The sequence below is a fragment of the Thalassophryne amazonica genome, chromosome 6, assembly GCF_902500255.1.
Source record: "Thalassophryne amazonica chromosome 6, fThaAma1.1, whole genome shotgun sequence".
NCBI classification, from domain to species: domain Eukaryota; kingdom Metazoa; phylum Chordata; class Actinopteri; order Batrachoidiformes; family Batrachoididae; genus Thalassophryne; species Thalassophryne amazonica.
This window is the reverse complement of record NC_047108.1, coordinates 31,726,714-31,743,377: the sequence shown is the minus strand read 5'-3', so window position 1 is coordinate 31,743,377 and position 16,664 is coordinate 31,726,714. Positions and strand designations below refer to the sequence as shown.

At 40.2% G+C, this 16,664-nt stretch overlaps 1 protein-coding gene across 1 annotated transcript; it reads right to left on the bottom strand.

Moving 5' to 3' along the window:
• Positions 1-680: 680 nt before the first annotated feature.
• Positions 681-15,892, bottom strand: ubiad1 (UbiA prenyltransferase domain containing 1). Its single transcript, XM_034171943.1, has 3 exons — positions 15,735-15,892; positions 3,769-4,395; positions 681-1,203 (listed from the first exon to the last, which is right to left on the bottom strand). The coding sequence occupies exons 2-3, from the start codon at positions 4,328-4,330 to the stop codon at positions 716-718; spliced, it is 1,050 nt and encodes a 349-aa protein (XP_034027834.1). The 5' UTR covers positions 4,331-4,395; positions 15,735-15,892; the 3' UTR covers positions 681-715.
• Between the last annotated feature and the right edge of the window lie 772 nt (positions 15,893-16,664).

Here is a 16,664-nt window from a genome sequence, read left to right as displayed (position 1 = left end):
ATCACAGCTACAATTGTACATTGTACCTATTTTTATTCTCTTTATGGATAGTTTTTATTTTTATTTGTTTTATTCTTTTACTTCTGTTTTTATTTATGTATTTGAATTTTTTTATTCATTTTTAATTATTTATTCAATTTTATGTTGACTTGTTTTATGTAAGGCACCTTGAGACAGCTTTTGCTGTGATTTGGCGCATTATAAGCTAATTAAATTAAATTACATTGGGAGCAACACAACACTGCACCTTCAACAGCGGTCAAAGTTCAGAACGCATTTAAAATCCATCTCATGTTTTTCAAACTGTGGCCAAACCCTGACAAGATGAATATCATTTATACGGTGAAAAGTCAACTAAAATTTAATTATAGAGTAAGAAATGAACTGTTGTCCTCATTACAGCTAATTCAGTGTTACTGAACTAAAAAAAAAAAAAAAAAAAAAAAAAAAAAAAAAAAAAAGTGTTGGAGGGCCGCCTTCAGCTGTGCAGTATGATGAAAACATTTACCTACCTCTACAAAATTACACAATATGGCTGCCAACAATATTATTATACAGGCCTTAAGCATGGGAGGGAGTCTTCCAAACTAACTTGCCTCCAACCATACAAATTAGACGACAAAAAACCCCTCTCATAGCTTTGTACAAGTACAAAGACATAAATAAGCTATTCTGTATTAAAAACATTTAACTGTTATATAACAAAACTAATGAATCACAGTAACGGCAAATTGCCAGGAGGAGCCAGAATGATCCCAAAGACATAGAAAAGTCCCATGAGGAGGTTGAGCTTGGCTGTTTTCTGGGGGATTTTGACGTAGCATCGGCTGCGAAACTGCTTCTCCAAGGAGAAGGCCATGGGCAGCGTAAGCAGAGGCAGGGCCATGCTGATGGTGTAGCGTGTTGCTAGGATGCAGAATAGCACATAGGGGACAAAGAGCAGGAGATTGTAGAGGATGTATGACAAAGTGGGGCCTATGAGGATGGCTAGGGTGACGATTCCTGCCTGCTTGTCAGAGTCCATGTCTCTCGTATTGTTGCTGTGGAGAATGGCTTCTGTGTTGAGGGCCAGAGGAATGGCGTACACCAGCGGCATCACTGATAGGTAGCCAACTTGAACGGCGTGGGCAAACATGACTGCCAGTGGACCGAAGGTGATAAGGATCACTACATCACCCAGAGCCACATACTTCAAGCCAATGCCTAAGAATCAAAAGAGAAAACAGCAGCCACAACTAAAGTTTAAAACAGTGCTTCTCAAACATGTGCCCCCCAAATCCCAAAGTTCTCAAACCTGTAATTCACACCAAAACTAAAGCAGTGGATTTCAGTGACTTGTCTTTCTGTTCTATAAGAACCAGAGCCACTGCAACAACAAAAATATTTGTCAACATTCCTATAAGTAACATCAACTAAGCTCGCTCTGTGACAAACTGGCGACTTGTCCAGGGTGTACCCTGCCTCATGCCCAATGACTGCTGGGATAGGCTCTTAGAGGGCTGGCATTGAGGCAATATGGCTAAGCCTGAAACTAATTAGTTCAGGGGTTTGGGGGCCGCCTAGCTCCCCAATGGGGTCCAAGAGCAAAGCCCCAGGCTGGGGGCTAGGATTTTAGGCCTTTTTAAACCTGTTTGGAAAGCTCTCAGGAACACCCAATGTTAAAGATTTTAAACAATCATTACCATCTTTGAGGTCAAGTGGTTTGTGTTTTACCATGCAGTTTTCTAAAGCAAAAATAAAATAAAATAACCACAAACAAAAAAACAAAATTGGGCATAGGTTCCCTTATCTGCAGGTTTTGACTACATCATGGGTTAAAGAAATAAATTTTCATCTGACTGAAATTTTTTCCTGGCAAAAATCAATGCCAGCAATTCCCGTAAAATGTGGCATAGTGGGGGCATACACTCTTTTTTCCTCAATAAATACAATAAACATTATACAGCATACAAATCTATTCTAAATAGCCTCTAAGGAGAGACAGACAAAGCATAAAAAGAATGCAAAACTTGAATATAAAGGTACATAAAAGTGTGGTGGGGGTGGGGTGTAGTCTTGATTCTGGGAACTCTGGAGGTGCCCCCCACTGGAAGATTTTTTTAAAGACCAAGTCAAATTTTGTGTATTCTGGTGAATTTTACCAGGTATGAAGCCCTCTGAAACAAATAAAACTCACTTCAATGTGTGAAGTAAAAACACAGTATTAATTATGGGGGGTCTGGGGGATCTCCCCCAGAAATGTTTTAAAAGAGCAAGTCAAATTTTGTATATTCTGGTGAATTTTAATGGGTATGACACCCTCTGAAACAAAGAAAACTCACTTCAAAGTGTCAAGTAAAAATTCTTTGTCTTCTATAGTATTTTGATCTGTTCTAATCCGATGAATGCACCAAATAGGTGCTGTGTTGCTGGCTTTACAGTCAATAAGATACAAAATTATGGCCTAAAGCAACTGACAACGTTGTTCTGCTGTGCACAAAGTAACATTGTCACCAGTTTTGAAAACGCATGCACACTGAGAAACTCAAAACTGGCTTATTCACATTTAATCTGTAAAATGCTCTCACTCATAAAACAAACTAGGGCTGCAACTAACGATTATTTTAGTAATCGATTAATCATTTTTGTTGTTTTTTTTGTGTTTTTTTTTTTTACTTACATGTGAGTTTTGCCATTATTTCTTGAAGTTATTATTAAAAGGCTTTTGTCACGCAACATCAACATTTGACCTTGTAACAAAGTTATATTTTCATCAAAAACATACCTGGAGTAGTGTTTTGTTTTATTTTGCACATACATACATCACCAACACACCACAAAGAGATTGCCATCAGGTTTCACCCGATTATGAGCATTTTTAGATGCCTCCAGCAATTATCTCAACCACTGACAACATATTACAGCAAGAGTCCACAAAAGTATTTTAAAGGCCTGACTAAAGTGTAATATGTGATCTTTAATAAGTTATTTTCATGAAAAATGACACAAATGTGCAGTTTACTGCATTTAATTTTTTTTCTTGTGTAAAAACACAGCTCAGATGTGGTTTGACCGAAACAAATTGTCATTAAACTTAAATAAAACAGGGATGAAGTGGAAGTTTAAGAGTCACTAGGTGTTCACAGGAAACAGTTATTTATTTATGTTCATTGTTAGTTGGTTTTATCTTTTCTGTTGCTTTGTTTTATCAGGTTCTTTTTGTCTGTTTCTCTAAAATTGTATTGTAGCAATATTATTACTTTTGTTGTAACAAATAAGGGAACACCTTTTAGAAGAATGGTGCTCCGTCCCTTCAGTAGAGTTCCAAGGACTTGCAAAATCAATCGCTGTGTTTACATGTACAGTAATATGTAAACAGCATATTCTAATCATATAAACACAACTGCACTATGATGTTTTCACAGCATTTTGAAAGACGCAAGACAAAGAGGAAGTAATGTGGCTGTGAGTCAATCAGATTTTGCTGTGTAACATGTAAATGGGAATATGAATGGAATATTCCATAAACAACCTGTGTAAAAACCATAACCAAAATACTGCCTTATTTAAATGAGGTCAACAGTCCATTTATTGCTGTACATGTAAACAAAGTCACTGTCAAGGACTGAAGCTGTGCTGATGGTACATAGAGGTTCAACACTTTATGCTGGATTTCACTGTTAATTGTCACCAGTATGTTTACCAACCAAAACACTCAAAATGTAGGATGTGTGTGAGTTTATGTCCTGGTATAGTTCAGGAGTTAGCAATACAAGCATTATAACTCACCTCCTGTGTACAGAAATGAGCTGGACAGGCCTCCAAAGTAAATAAGGGCCAGGTGCTCCAGTCTAAGTGTAGACAGGAAGTAAAGCAGTGTGGCACACAAGCACCCCAATGAATACAGCAATGCTCCAAACATAACCACATCCTGCGGGGCCAAGATCTCATCCACAAGAGTCCTATCATCACTCTTCTTGTGGTCAATTCCTTTGGAGAAGTCATAATAGGTGTTTACAAGGTTCCCAGCCCCATGGACCACCAGGACAGCCACTGCACACACCATCAGGATAACCACATCCACAGATCCCTCGAGTTTGTATGCTAAAGCGCTGCCGAGTGCCACTGGTGTGAGTGAGGCGCTGAAGCTCCATGGTCGCAGTGCCAGCACATAGGCAGCGCACTTCTGCTTCACATCCAAGCAACGACGAGCCATCTTGGACATGTGGTTAATGCCCCGATGGTGATTCTGCTGGGAACTTAAACCAGTCTGCCACTGTTGATCATTGTGACCATTGGAGCCAGCCAAAGTTAGTGTCTCTGCTCTGCTTTGTTTTGGCTCTTTGGCCATTCCTTTGTATTGACTCTCAGAAAGAGTGATGATTCCCAAATTCCAACGTGTCTGGTCTGATGTTCCTACAAGCAGAAAAATTATTAAAAGTTACATCTGACAAAGCAGCATACCGTATTTACTCTTAAGTACCCCAGGCACCTGGAATTTTCAAGAAGAGGCAATTATTGATGATCGCTTGCATGCATGCTACACACAGTACGTACGGACATGCGTACTGCATGGAAGAGAAGCAGCGAAGACTAGAATCTGTGTTTCTGCATGCAGTAGCTGTTGCACAATTCCATAAAATGGCTCTGCACAACCGTTGCTCCTCTGCAGCGTTCAAGCTAAAAGTCGTGAAAGAAGCAAAAGAGAAGGGCAAGCACCATGCTGCTTGGATTTTCGTAGTTGATAGGAAACGCATCTGGGAGCGGTGTAGGAACAAAGGTAACCTTGCAACCCTGTCCAAAACAGCAAAATGGCTGCCTGGTGAGGGGAGGAAAGTGTGATATAAGTGGTTCTATGAAAGGAGAATGAACAGCAGGCATCAACGTGGCAGAAAAGAGTCTGAAATAGGAGGGAGTGCAGCTGTATAAGCAATATGGAAACCAGAACTTCAGAGCCTCGAATGGCTGGTATTTGAAGTTTTCTGAACGCCACAAGTTGATGATGCACTCATATTGCTTCACACCCAAAAGAACAGAGGGATAACAAGGTGGACTTCAGCAGGACTATGACAGTCCTGGACAGTAGCCACAAATTGTGAACTTTATGGATCACTTATGTTTTGTCGTGGCAATGAGGTAGGACTACTTCATTTTAGTTTTACTCTGTTCTCTCAGGAATTCACAACTTCACTACATGCAATGTGCCAAATAAATTAGGGGGGCATTTAATAAGGAGGGGGCCTTTAATGGAGTAAATAGAGTATGCTATTAATAGTTTTCCTTTTAGTAGTACACAAACACAATGGCCATTAATTGGCAACTTATTGCTTTAGATTTAAATTAAACAGTCTGAAATTTATCCTTTCCTGGTGTGCATTTTCTGAAGAGATAAATATTTGGATTTTGAACCACGCGCCACTAAAAACCAGGAACTTCCAGTACAGTCACAACATTGGAGAAGGAGGAGGAAGTGAGATCAGAACAAGAACCGCTGTCTTAATAGTCCCATTAATTTATGTATTTTTATAGGCTACTGACAGCCCCGTTTCCAGTCTGCACAAGTGGTTCGAGTCGGGGCTGCAGCGTGTTTTCGGTGTGAGAACGATTATTCTCACCAGCAGAATCCTTTTGATTGGCAGGTGGAAACACATATTGACAAGCACGCACTTGAACGGTGTCCATGGCTTTTTCACTCGACACGGAGGCAAAACAGTATTTTCCGATTTTTTGTTGTTGTTGTTTTATTGTTTTGTGGATCATGGCATAATTTTGTTGCGTGAGACGTTATGAGCACATGAGGAACTCTGGGAGTCTTAACTTATGGCACAAAGCAGCTCGTTAAGAGCAAAGACTCAATCCATCAGCCACAATAATGGATTACAGCCGGCGCCGTAACCTGGCACCAAACGCCCGTGTGACAAATGGACTTTTCTTCAGCCAAGACAGAAGGAATTAAATTATTTTCAGATGTCGTTTTGTAAAGTGGATAAAGTTAAAGATGATCTCACTGAAAAGGACAGGTAAGACATTATTTACTCCTTCTGTGATTTTGGGGTTTAATATTTTATAGTAAAGTGTTACGCTACTAACATACAGTACATTAACTGTATTCAAAAAGGAAACAATATTTTAAAAATAACTAATATTTTCAGTCCCTTGAGTCATTTTTTAGATTTGAAATGCATGTACCTTTTTCTAAGAAAAAGAAAAAACCTAAATAAAAAAAAAATCCACACTTTCTCTCACGTATTTCTGATAAAGGACAGTAAAACTTTTTTTTTTTAATCAGTCGATTATGACCAGAGAGCTGGGGGAAGAAAAAAAAAATATCATCCGCTGCATGCAGAAATCGCCTGCGTTATTGTTTATTTTATAATCACTATCATCATTCTGTGTTCTGAACTCTGCCAATAAATACTGTCACTGTTGTCAGACTGAAGATTTTCCTTGAAGGATTCATCTCCCTCATTGTGGTCTAAATAAGGCTAAAAACCATAAGGCTATGTCCTTCAGAAAAGCATTCAGACTGGACTTAAAAAAAAAAAAAAAAAAAAAAAAAGCTCCACACTAGAGAAAAAAATTGTCCAAAAACAGCTCAACCTCTGCTGTGTTTACAATGGGGGATTTTCAAGATCCCGCTAGACAGCGCCTACGCACATGCCTGATGATGTCACAACTCTATCCAATTAGGGAGACGCAGTTTTGTTCAAATAGCAAGAACTGTCAAGAAACTTTCTTGTGTGTGGTTGGAGTTGTGTGGCGGTAGGAATAGACTTTTGAATGCTTGAATAACGACGTCAGTCGCACAAAGAAATCAAATAATAGTTAAACGATGTTCATTGCGACCAGAATGTTGGTATTTTGGTGGTTGAACTTTCCTAGCAACGAAGCCCTGGTCACACGGCACTAATGAAATACACTGAAGCAAAAACAAAACAATAAATCTGGACTGACACTGACTTTCAGGGAAATCATTAAACCATTGTTCAGCGTTGTTCCTGTACGAATCCCGATGACAACATCAAGTCGTCCATAATCCATTTTGCTTTGCTTCTTGACAGTTCCTCATCATTTACATAATTCCCGTACCGTCAGCGTTCCGTTTGACTGTCGTCCAACTTTGTCCAACATCACAAGTCTGACGCCTTGCACGAACATTGTACACACACAAACAGCTGTTCGCATGCTGTCTCTGGCTGCAGAGGCTGTGCGCCACAGATGGCTGTGCGCACATTCACATGCCATCTTTGGCTGGAGAGCCTGCGCACACACAAAAGGCTATGCACCAGTTCGCATGCCATCTTTGGCTGTAGAGGGTGTGCACCACAGGCAGCTGTGCGCTCGTGCACACAGCCGTTTTTGGCTGGAGAGGCTGTGCACTCGAGTGCACAGCAATCTGTGTGTGTGTACAATGTTCGTGCAAGACGTCGGACTTGGGAGGTTGGAATAAGTTGGATGACAGTCAAACGGAAAGCTGACGTTATGGAAATAACACAAACGATGAGGAACCATCAAGACAGAAAACAAAATGGAATACTGACAAATTGAAGTTGTCGTCGGGATTCATACAGGAACGAAGCTAGATGACAGTGAAAATGATGCCTCTGAAAGTCAACGTAAGTCAGGATTTCTTGTGTTGTTTTGGCTTCAGTGTCCTTCATTAGTGCCTAGTGATGGGATGAACAACACTGTTGCGTCAACACTGCGCCGAGCACACAAGAGTGAAACCCCGTATTGGTGCGTGTATCGCTCTAAGAAAAAATCATGTGACTGCTACAGGAACTGTCGTTTGACTGCGCCGTGCCAAATTGTGTTTATAAGGAAACAAACTGTATCGACATGTTGCAGATTTGTCGGATGGAGTTTTGCTTGCCCTCACCTTATTCCACTGACTTCATAGATCGTTCAAAGACGTTTCCCCAGTCTGGAATAATTTTGATCTTTTGACGCCAAATAAGGTAAATCTTTTTCTTCTTTGGGCATTGTTTACTGTTATTTTTCCAATTAGATATGTTTGTACTCCTTTACAATACTGGAAGAATAACCAGAAAACATATCCACACCTTTATCAACTTGCACTGAAATTTTTATGCTCACCATCTTCATCTGTACCCTGTGAAAGTTTTTTCTAAGGCAGGGGAACTGGTGTGTAAGAGGAGAAATCACCTTGGAGCAAAGACACTTCAGAAACCTTTGTTCCTCAATAAAAAATACATAATTGAATCTATTTTTAGTCTTTTATTTCGTATGCTTTAACACTTAAGTTAAATTTCCATACATAAGTTACAAATTTTAACTCTGAATTTTATTACAGACAAATTTGCTATATATTTTACAAACCAACTCAGTTTAGCATGTACACAAACAGGGTTTTAAGCAAATTTTAAACTCTTCTCATGAACAGCTTAACTCGACACAAATTGAGCACATGAAATGATGCAATGATGAGATCATATTTTAAATAGAGGACTGGCGATTAACTATTTCACAGGCTGATGTTGCATTTGCAGCACGTTAGCTTTTCCATCTTATTTTCATTTTATTTACCTGCAATGATTATAACTACTGCAGGGGTCACTATTGGGCGACCAACACAGTGTCAATACAGTACCGACACAGTCTGTGTAGTGTGTCAATACACTCCTTGAGGTATCATCATCCCATCACTATTAGTGCCGTGTGACCGGGGCTTAGATCAATATTCACTAGGGCTGCAGCTATCAAATATTTTTGGAATTGAATATTCTATTGATTATTTTATCGATTAATCGAGTAATCGATAAAAAGTACCTTTGTGTTTTTAAACAATATCAGTAGTGGCAGGGCTCTCCCAAAGCAGTGGCACAATGTTGCTGTGCCATCACGCAGATTTTTAAGTTTAGGGTGTTCCCTCTCACTGTATTGCCGGGATATTATTTATTTTTTCATATTAAGAGTTTTAGAGCTTTGCCAAACCATAAGCCCAGACAGTCTGTGAAATCTTCAGTCTGCGAACAGTGCATTCTTTTTTCCTTCTTATTCCATATTTCATTTGCACGTTTTGTAACTATGATTTATTCAGTCTTTAGTGTACAGTCACTTGCCCAGTTCCGGATCATTGCCAGTTCCAGATCACTACTGTAGTTTTTGCGCCGCCGTTTCTTGTAATCAGCACAAATAAGCTAATACTTCGTACCAATGGAAAGATTGATGTTTTGTGTACAAACGACCACAAGCTCGACCAGATCCAGCCATCCTTGTGATCAGCAGAGGAATCAAAACATCCCGGTGTCTGCGGTGTGCGCGCTTTTTCTGACTCACTCATTCCTGCAAGTTTTAAAGTAACGATCTCTAAAATGTAGCAAAGGTGAGCTAGCCGTTCGGTGTTTTTGGTTCTAGAGTTGGAAAATACTTACTTACTTGGGTAGAAAGTCAGTGTGTTATGTCTTGCTGTTTAAACGCGAAAATTTGCCAGTTGTGGATCACTGAAGCAGCAGCCTCGTGTCAGTAGTTGTGAGCCTTGTGTACTTTGGGGCTCATCTCAACATCACGAATGGGCATGAATGTGGGGGGGCTTTTACTTTTTAATTCAGGAGAAATCTCACCTCCACACTTCATTTTTTGCTCGTAAAAACGTATAACGGCGCTTTTCGAAACTAAGTAAATTCTCATTTAATAAGTATAATTTATATCATTTTGTGTTCAAAACCCATTCTCGGGGACAGTGTGTATCATTACAAGGGCTCCAGCCAGATGCCAGGAATGACCCCAAAGTGACACAGAGTGTCGTGATCCGGAACTGGCAAAAGTGATCCATTTCTGGCAAATGTTTGCACCACACATAATGTGGCTTCACACTTTAAGTAGAAGGGCTACTCCATCCAGACTTTTTCAGCTAAATAACATCCAAATACCCAATACAACAATTAAAGGACATTCAGTTGCATTATGGCTCCGTATAGCGGGACTTTAAAAAAGGTGATCCGGAACTGGGCAACCGTCTGTATATTTATACATGCCTTACAGAGTGTAGCTAAAACCAAAGTCAAATTCTTTGTTTTCTGTGGATACTTGGCGAATAACACAGCCTTTGAAAAACGGCTGTGGATTGCAGCGTTTCCACAACAGCTGCCTGTTGATAAAAAGTTACCAAATCCGAATTAAAGCTTTTTTGTAATCATTAAACATGACTCATTTAACGTGCGCGTCATTTAGCTTCATCTGCGGAGGTGGAGAATGGCCAGTGGAGCAAAACGTGTTTTTTTTTTTTTTAATACGTACAAACACACTGGCTTCACTTTAAATGCGCAATAAGTCCGTTTCAGTCGATCCGCGCAGACCCTTTCTCTTAGGCTTTATTTTACTTAGCGTGTGGCTTTGTAAACTTGTAGCATCGCCTGCTACATTGATTAGCGCTATGGTCTTCTGTGTTTTTTGTGGGAGCGTTACAGCGCCACATACAGGCCTAGCGTATGTACTACAGCTTTAAACGAAGCCTCGAGGCAAAGAATTTGCCTCGAACATTTTTTGTAATCGAATTACTATGGAGTTAAAACTGTCTCATTAATATTTGTAAATGCACACAGGGTGATCTACAAATAATCATTGATTTGCAAATGTGTTCAGATATCCACAAATGCAAATTTCAAATAATGTATTTGCAAATATAAAACTTAATTTGTAAAAAAAAATAAAATTACATTTGTAAAACTGGAAATTGTATTTGTGAACTGAGTTTCAGCATTTGTGGATCACCAATTACATGCATTCATCGCTTTCCTATGTGACGTCATTTTGAGATTCTTTTCGCGAACACAGATCCACAAACACGACTGATTTACAAATACACACTCATGCACACTGGATATCCACTATATGGCAGTGTGGTTCCATTCATTAATGTGGCAAGCTGAAACTATATGCTCCCGGATGAGAGAAGACCGACATTTCAGAATAAATCATTTCACATTACCGTAATGGAGGCGTCTGATGGGTGGGTATCTACGAGTATGTGGTGATATTGTCTGCAAGGTCAATTATTTTTTAAAATTATGATGTGTCCGCAGATTTCATCATGGGGAGGGGGGCGGGGGTGTTAGTGTTGTACTCTTTAACACAGTGGTTCAAATAAGCGTATTAAACAGCATTGCGCCTGTGCGTGCTCCGTGACACAGACATGCTGCAAAATTCTTCTTTTAAAAACTTGAAAGCTCTAAATGTTTGCGATGTACACATGCTACATTTAGCTAAGCATCACACAGGAACATCACATCACACAGGAAACACACAGTGTCACCGCAGCAACCAACCAGTCCCGCTTTACGACAGCTGTTGCAACAGCCAGGCTTTGAGTGGCATTTATTCTCGAAAGTCCGCGGATCCGAGGAAACTGATTTGTATCTACACAGATCAGCGTCCGCGGACTTATAAAACTTGCATGATGTCATAAAAAAGAACGCTTTGCGATAAGCATTTAAAAAAACTCAGTAACAATCACGATTAAAGAGTCACCCGGGAGCATATACTTTCACCTTGCCACATCAATGAATGGAACCACACTGCCATCTAGTGGATATCCAGTGTGCATGAGTGTGTATTTGTAAATCAGTCGGTATTTGTTTGTGGATCTGTTTGCGAAAAGAATGTCTCAAAATGACGTAGAGGAAAGCAATGAATGCATGTAATTGGTGATCCACAAATGCTGAAACTCAATTCACAAATACAATTTCCAGTTTTACAAATGCAATTTTTTTTTTTTACAAATTAAGTTTTATATTTGCAAATACAACATTATTTGCAAAGACCAATTTACAAGTTCCAAATATGAAATTTGCATTTGTGGATATCTGAACACATTTGCAAATCAATGATTATTTGTAGATCACCCTGTGTGCATTTACAAATATTAATGAGACAATTTTAACTCCATAAATTACTCGAATTGTTTCAACCCTAATATTCACACCACTGCAGCACTCCTTCTCATTCCTTGTGGGTTAACAAGGACAATGACAACAAAATTACTTTCTGATATGGTGTGGAATTCACCTCCAATGACCATTTCACTCTCTGGAAATCTGACAGCTGAACAGGTGTTTCTAATGATGCCAAACACACGAGCAAGAGGCTCACTAACGTCTCAGTTTCAAGATGGCAGCGCATCTTGAAAATTGTCCATTGATTTAGGTGTGAATCAGCAGGTCCACGTTCTAGACCTTACGTGCTTCTGACGTAGCAACAATATGGCCATGGCTGAGGGCTGAAATAGAGCGCAGGCTTCAAACAGCTGTTTATCCTTCACCTGCGCACTTATCAACTTTCATTGCTCAGGATTGTTTAAAATAACATTTCATCATTTTTAATGACTATTTCTGCACATTTTTTGGTGTCACATAAACTTTAAATGGATTGTTTTCTGCCTGGCTCAACCTTCCGGATGCAACTCCACAATACATGGAGAACAGGAGGGTGGTCTTGATCCGAGAACCTTCTGCTTACGCTTGTTTCATATATATTTAGATACATGTTTTTATTATTAAATCACATCAATAGTGGTTTCGAACCCCGATGACTGTTGAGCAAGACATTCAATCCCAACTGCACACATATTAACAGGGGGAAACGTGGTGTATAGAAATAGTGTTCAATTTCACTGCAAAACCTTTTAAAACTCTTTCAGGTAAGAATTATATAATACGAGTGAAGCCCCGTGCAGCGGCGCGATCCTCGCTCTATAGTAAACAGAGGCAAAAACCGGTGTCGCAGACCAAACCGTCCACCCCTAAAAATAGGTCAGCCTTTTGCACCTGTGCATGCGTCATTTTGGACCACAACGGCACGTCTGAGACAGTCTCTTCACCCAAAGCAATCAAATGAATTAATAGGATTATTAACCATCAGATGATGAAGGTAAAACCTGTTAAATCATTCTAAAGTCAATTTTAAGCAGAAACGAGGCCATTTTAAGCAGAAACTCGATGACATTCCGTGACACTTTGAAATGACCGACACGCAGTGAGCGCATCAACTAGCACAAACTGAAAATGGCACGAAATGATTCAATCCACCAACATCAATGGCCTTTTTGTTTAACCATTCCCTTATCGGTCCTTCAGAGCAATCAATGTTTTTTAGGGTGTTTGTCAGGAAAACGATCATTTCTCTACGTTGACTGCGGACCCTGCAGCGGGTCTGTAATCAACCGCTTCTATAACGGCTCCACTTTGAAGCATGAACCAACCAAGCAGTGCTCCGACCCGCTGCTTCGCTGGTTCTGTGCTTCGATGCCTTTCAGAAGCGGCAAGTCCGCTTCTTAACCCCTCTCAAAGCCATTTAAAGATGTCAATCATGAGTTTCTTTTGTGCTGATTAAAGTCACTAACTGGGACTCTTGTCTTGTTGCAGGCAAGAAATGAGAATAATCCTCCGTTCCGTTCACACAGCTCCAAACGCTGCGCCACTCCCTGCTGAGTCACGTTAGAGTCCAGCCAAAAAGAATAACTTCAAAGCCGACTTTTTAGACCTCTGTGTGCTGCCTGCCCGTGTCATAGATTAACAGTCAACACACGATGGTCGCAAATAAATAAATAAATAAACAAACAAACACCTTTGGGCTATGACCTCAGATCAGATGACACCGCCTGATGAATTTAAGTAGCATATTAAATAAATGCCAATGATTTTATTACATTCTTGGCAGACATAATGAGAGCGAGTGTGTGCGTATGTGTGAGCGTGTGTGAGAGACAGAGTGGGAAAAACAATTCACAGTTAAACATCAAGTTTTAATTGTTGTTCTGATGACCAGCTACAATATGTGCCTGGATTGTCAGTATATTGTCGCTTGAGACAATATGTGCCTGGATTGTCAGTACGAGGTCTGTCCCTAAAGTATAGGTCCTTTTTGTTTTTTTCAAAAACTATATGGATTTCATTCATATGTTTTTACGTCAGATATGCTTGAACCCTTGTGCGCATGCGTGAGTTTTTCCACGCCTGTCGGTGACGTCATTCGCCTGTGAGCACTCCTTGTGGGAGGAGTCGTCCAGCCCCTCGTCGGAATTCCTTTGTCTGAGAAGTTGCTGAGAGACTGGCGCTTTGTTTGATCAAAATTTTTTCTAAACCTGTGAGACACATCGAAGTGGACATGGTTCAAAAAATTAAGCTGGTCTTCAGTGAAAATTTTAACAGCTGATGAGAGATTTTGAGGTGATACTGTCGCTTTAAGGACTTTTCACGGTGCGAGACGTCGCGCAGCGCTCTCAGGCAGCGTCATCAGCCTGTTTCAAGCTTAAAACCTCCACATTTCAGGCTCTGTTGATCCAGGACGTCGTGAGAGAACAGAGAAGTTTCAGAAGAAGTCGGTTTCAGCATTTTATCCGGATATTCCACTGTTAAAGGAGATTTTTTTAATGAAAGACGTGCGGGCGGATTGCAGCGTCGGCTCGCAGCCGCCGCGACGCTTCGCCACAGGAAAAACACCTCTGTTGGAAGCCTTGAGGACAAGTTGGAACATCTCCAGCTGATAAACAATTTCTCATATACTCACTCCACTGAAAGCCATCAAAAGCCGCCTGGATTTTACAAATGGTTATCAACACGGAGGTGTTTTTCCTGTGCCGCCGCGCCGCGTCGGCTGCGTCCCGACGCGCGGACCCGTCCGCACGTCTTTCATTAAAAAAATCTCCTTTAACAGTGGAATATCCGGATAAAATGCTGAAACCGACTTCTTCTGAAACTTCTCTGTTCTCTCACGACGTCCTGGATCAATAGAGCCTGAAATGTGGAGGTTTTAAGCTTGAAACAGGCTGATGACGCTGCCTGAGAGGGCTGAGCGACGTCTCGCACCGTGAAAAGTCCTTAAAGCGACAGAATCACCTCAAAATCTCTCATCAGCTGTTAAAATTTTCACTGAAAACCAGCTTAATTTTTCGAACCATGTCCACTTCGATGTGTCTCACAGGTTTAGAAAAAATTCTGATCAAACAAAGCGCCAGTCTCTCAGCAACTTCTCAGACAAAGGAATTCCGACGAGGGGCTGGACGACTCCTCCCACAAGGAGTGCTCACAGGCGAATGACGTCACCGACAGGCATGGAAAAACTCACGCATGCGCACGAGGGTGCAAGCATGTCTGACGTAAAAACATATGAATGAAATCCATATAGTTTTTGAAAAAAATAAAAAGGACCTATACTTTACGGACAGCCCTCGTATATTGTCACTTGGGACAATATGTGCAATCAATTGTCTGATCAGACAATCAGTTACCTGTAAAATTTGATTGAAACACAACATGACGGCTAGCGCAAAGGGTCATGGGAAATGCGCCGGAATGGAAACCCACCTATTAGAATGGGAATAACCAACTTGTGTCTGATGATTTGTGGATGTTTACGCTATTATACGGTCACAAATAGTCGTTTTACAGCTCCGCTGACACGTCGTGGTAAAGCTCAATTTGCGACCATATAACCAGCATGAACGTCCACAAATCAGACACAACAGGGTTATTCCCTAAATAACAACAACAAAAATTAGTATCTTATCTTACCAATAAATGAGACTATTAAACATATTAGTGGGAAAAAATCAGCTGCACTGCAGTAATGTAAAAGATAATTTCGAGCAAACGAAGAAAAAACAAGCATTTATTCATTAAACACCGGGATTAGGCTAACTACTGAGATTATAGGATTATAGCTAAAGAGCTAGCTGCTAAACTAATGGTGTCAGCACAGCAAGAGTGGAGAAAAACAAGTCAGTAAACAGCTCTTACCTCCTCCGTCCTCACGACACAACACAGTCTGCTCGCCACACCGCGCACAATTCGACTTTAGAGCCGTTACATAGCTTCTCTGTCAACTTCACGGGCACTCGGCTGGTTGGTATCTATAAAAGTGTTGGAGCTGACAACAGCTATTTCCTCCACTCTGAGTGCAGCACCGCCCACAATCCGACGGAAACAGGAGTCAGACAATAGTTCCGCCTTCCAAAAAATACAGATCTCTAGGATTACTTTTATGATGTCTGATTAATAATGACTATAAAATTTAACCTGTATATATGCCTCTAGACTGAAAACTGGGATGCCTCAGATTATTTCAGACACACAATCAGGCTTTCTGAAATGATCAATTCACAACTATATCGCCTTGTATTGGACCTGCTAGATTACAATAACTTAATTGAAGATGGTTTTATTTTATTTTTAGAATTCTTTAAAGCCTTCGATACCATTGAGCACGAGTTCATGTTCCGCACTTTGGAATTATTTGACTTTGGACCAAACTTTATCAATTCAATAGAGCGCATCCGCGTGACGTCACACGCACTGTGCGCCGGCATCTTGGTAAACAAAACAAAGGATTCAACGAAGTGTAAAATCATTGACGTAATATTGTGTAATTTGACGTAGTATTATACAACAGACAATGTCTGCTTTTGATACCTGCTTTAAATTATTTTATGCTGTATTAAATTATTTTCATAACTTGTAACATGAATCTTAGTATGTACACTGTACTGTAGGCCTATCAATCTGCCCTTCTGGAGATTTTCGAGTGTGTCATTTTTTAGTCAAAACGTCAATGACAGAAAAATAAACGGCACATCATTGTTTATGTGCATTAGAATGAGATGAAATGAAACATTACTTTGAAGTTACTACCAATAAATGTTGACTGATCTACATAAGTCAGTTATTGTT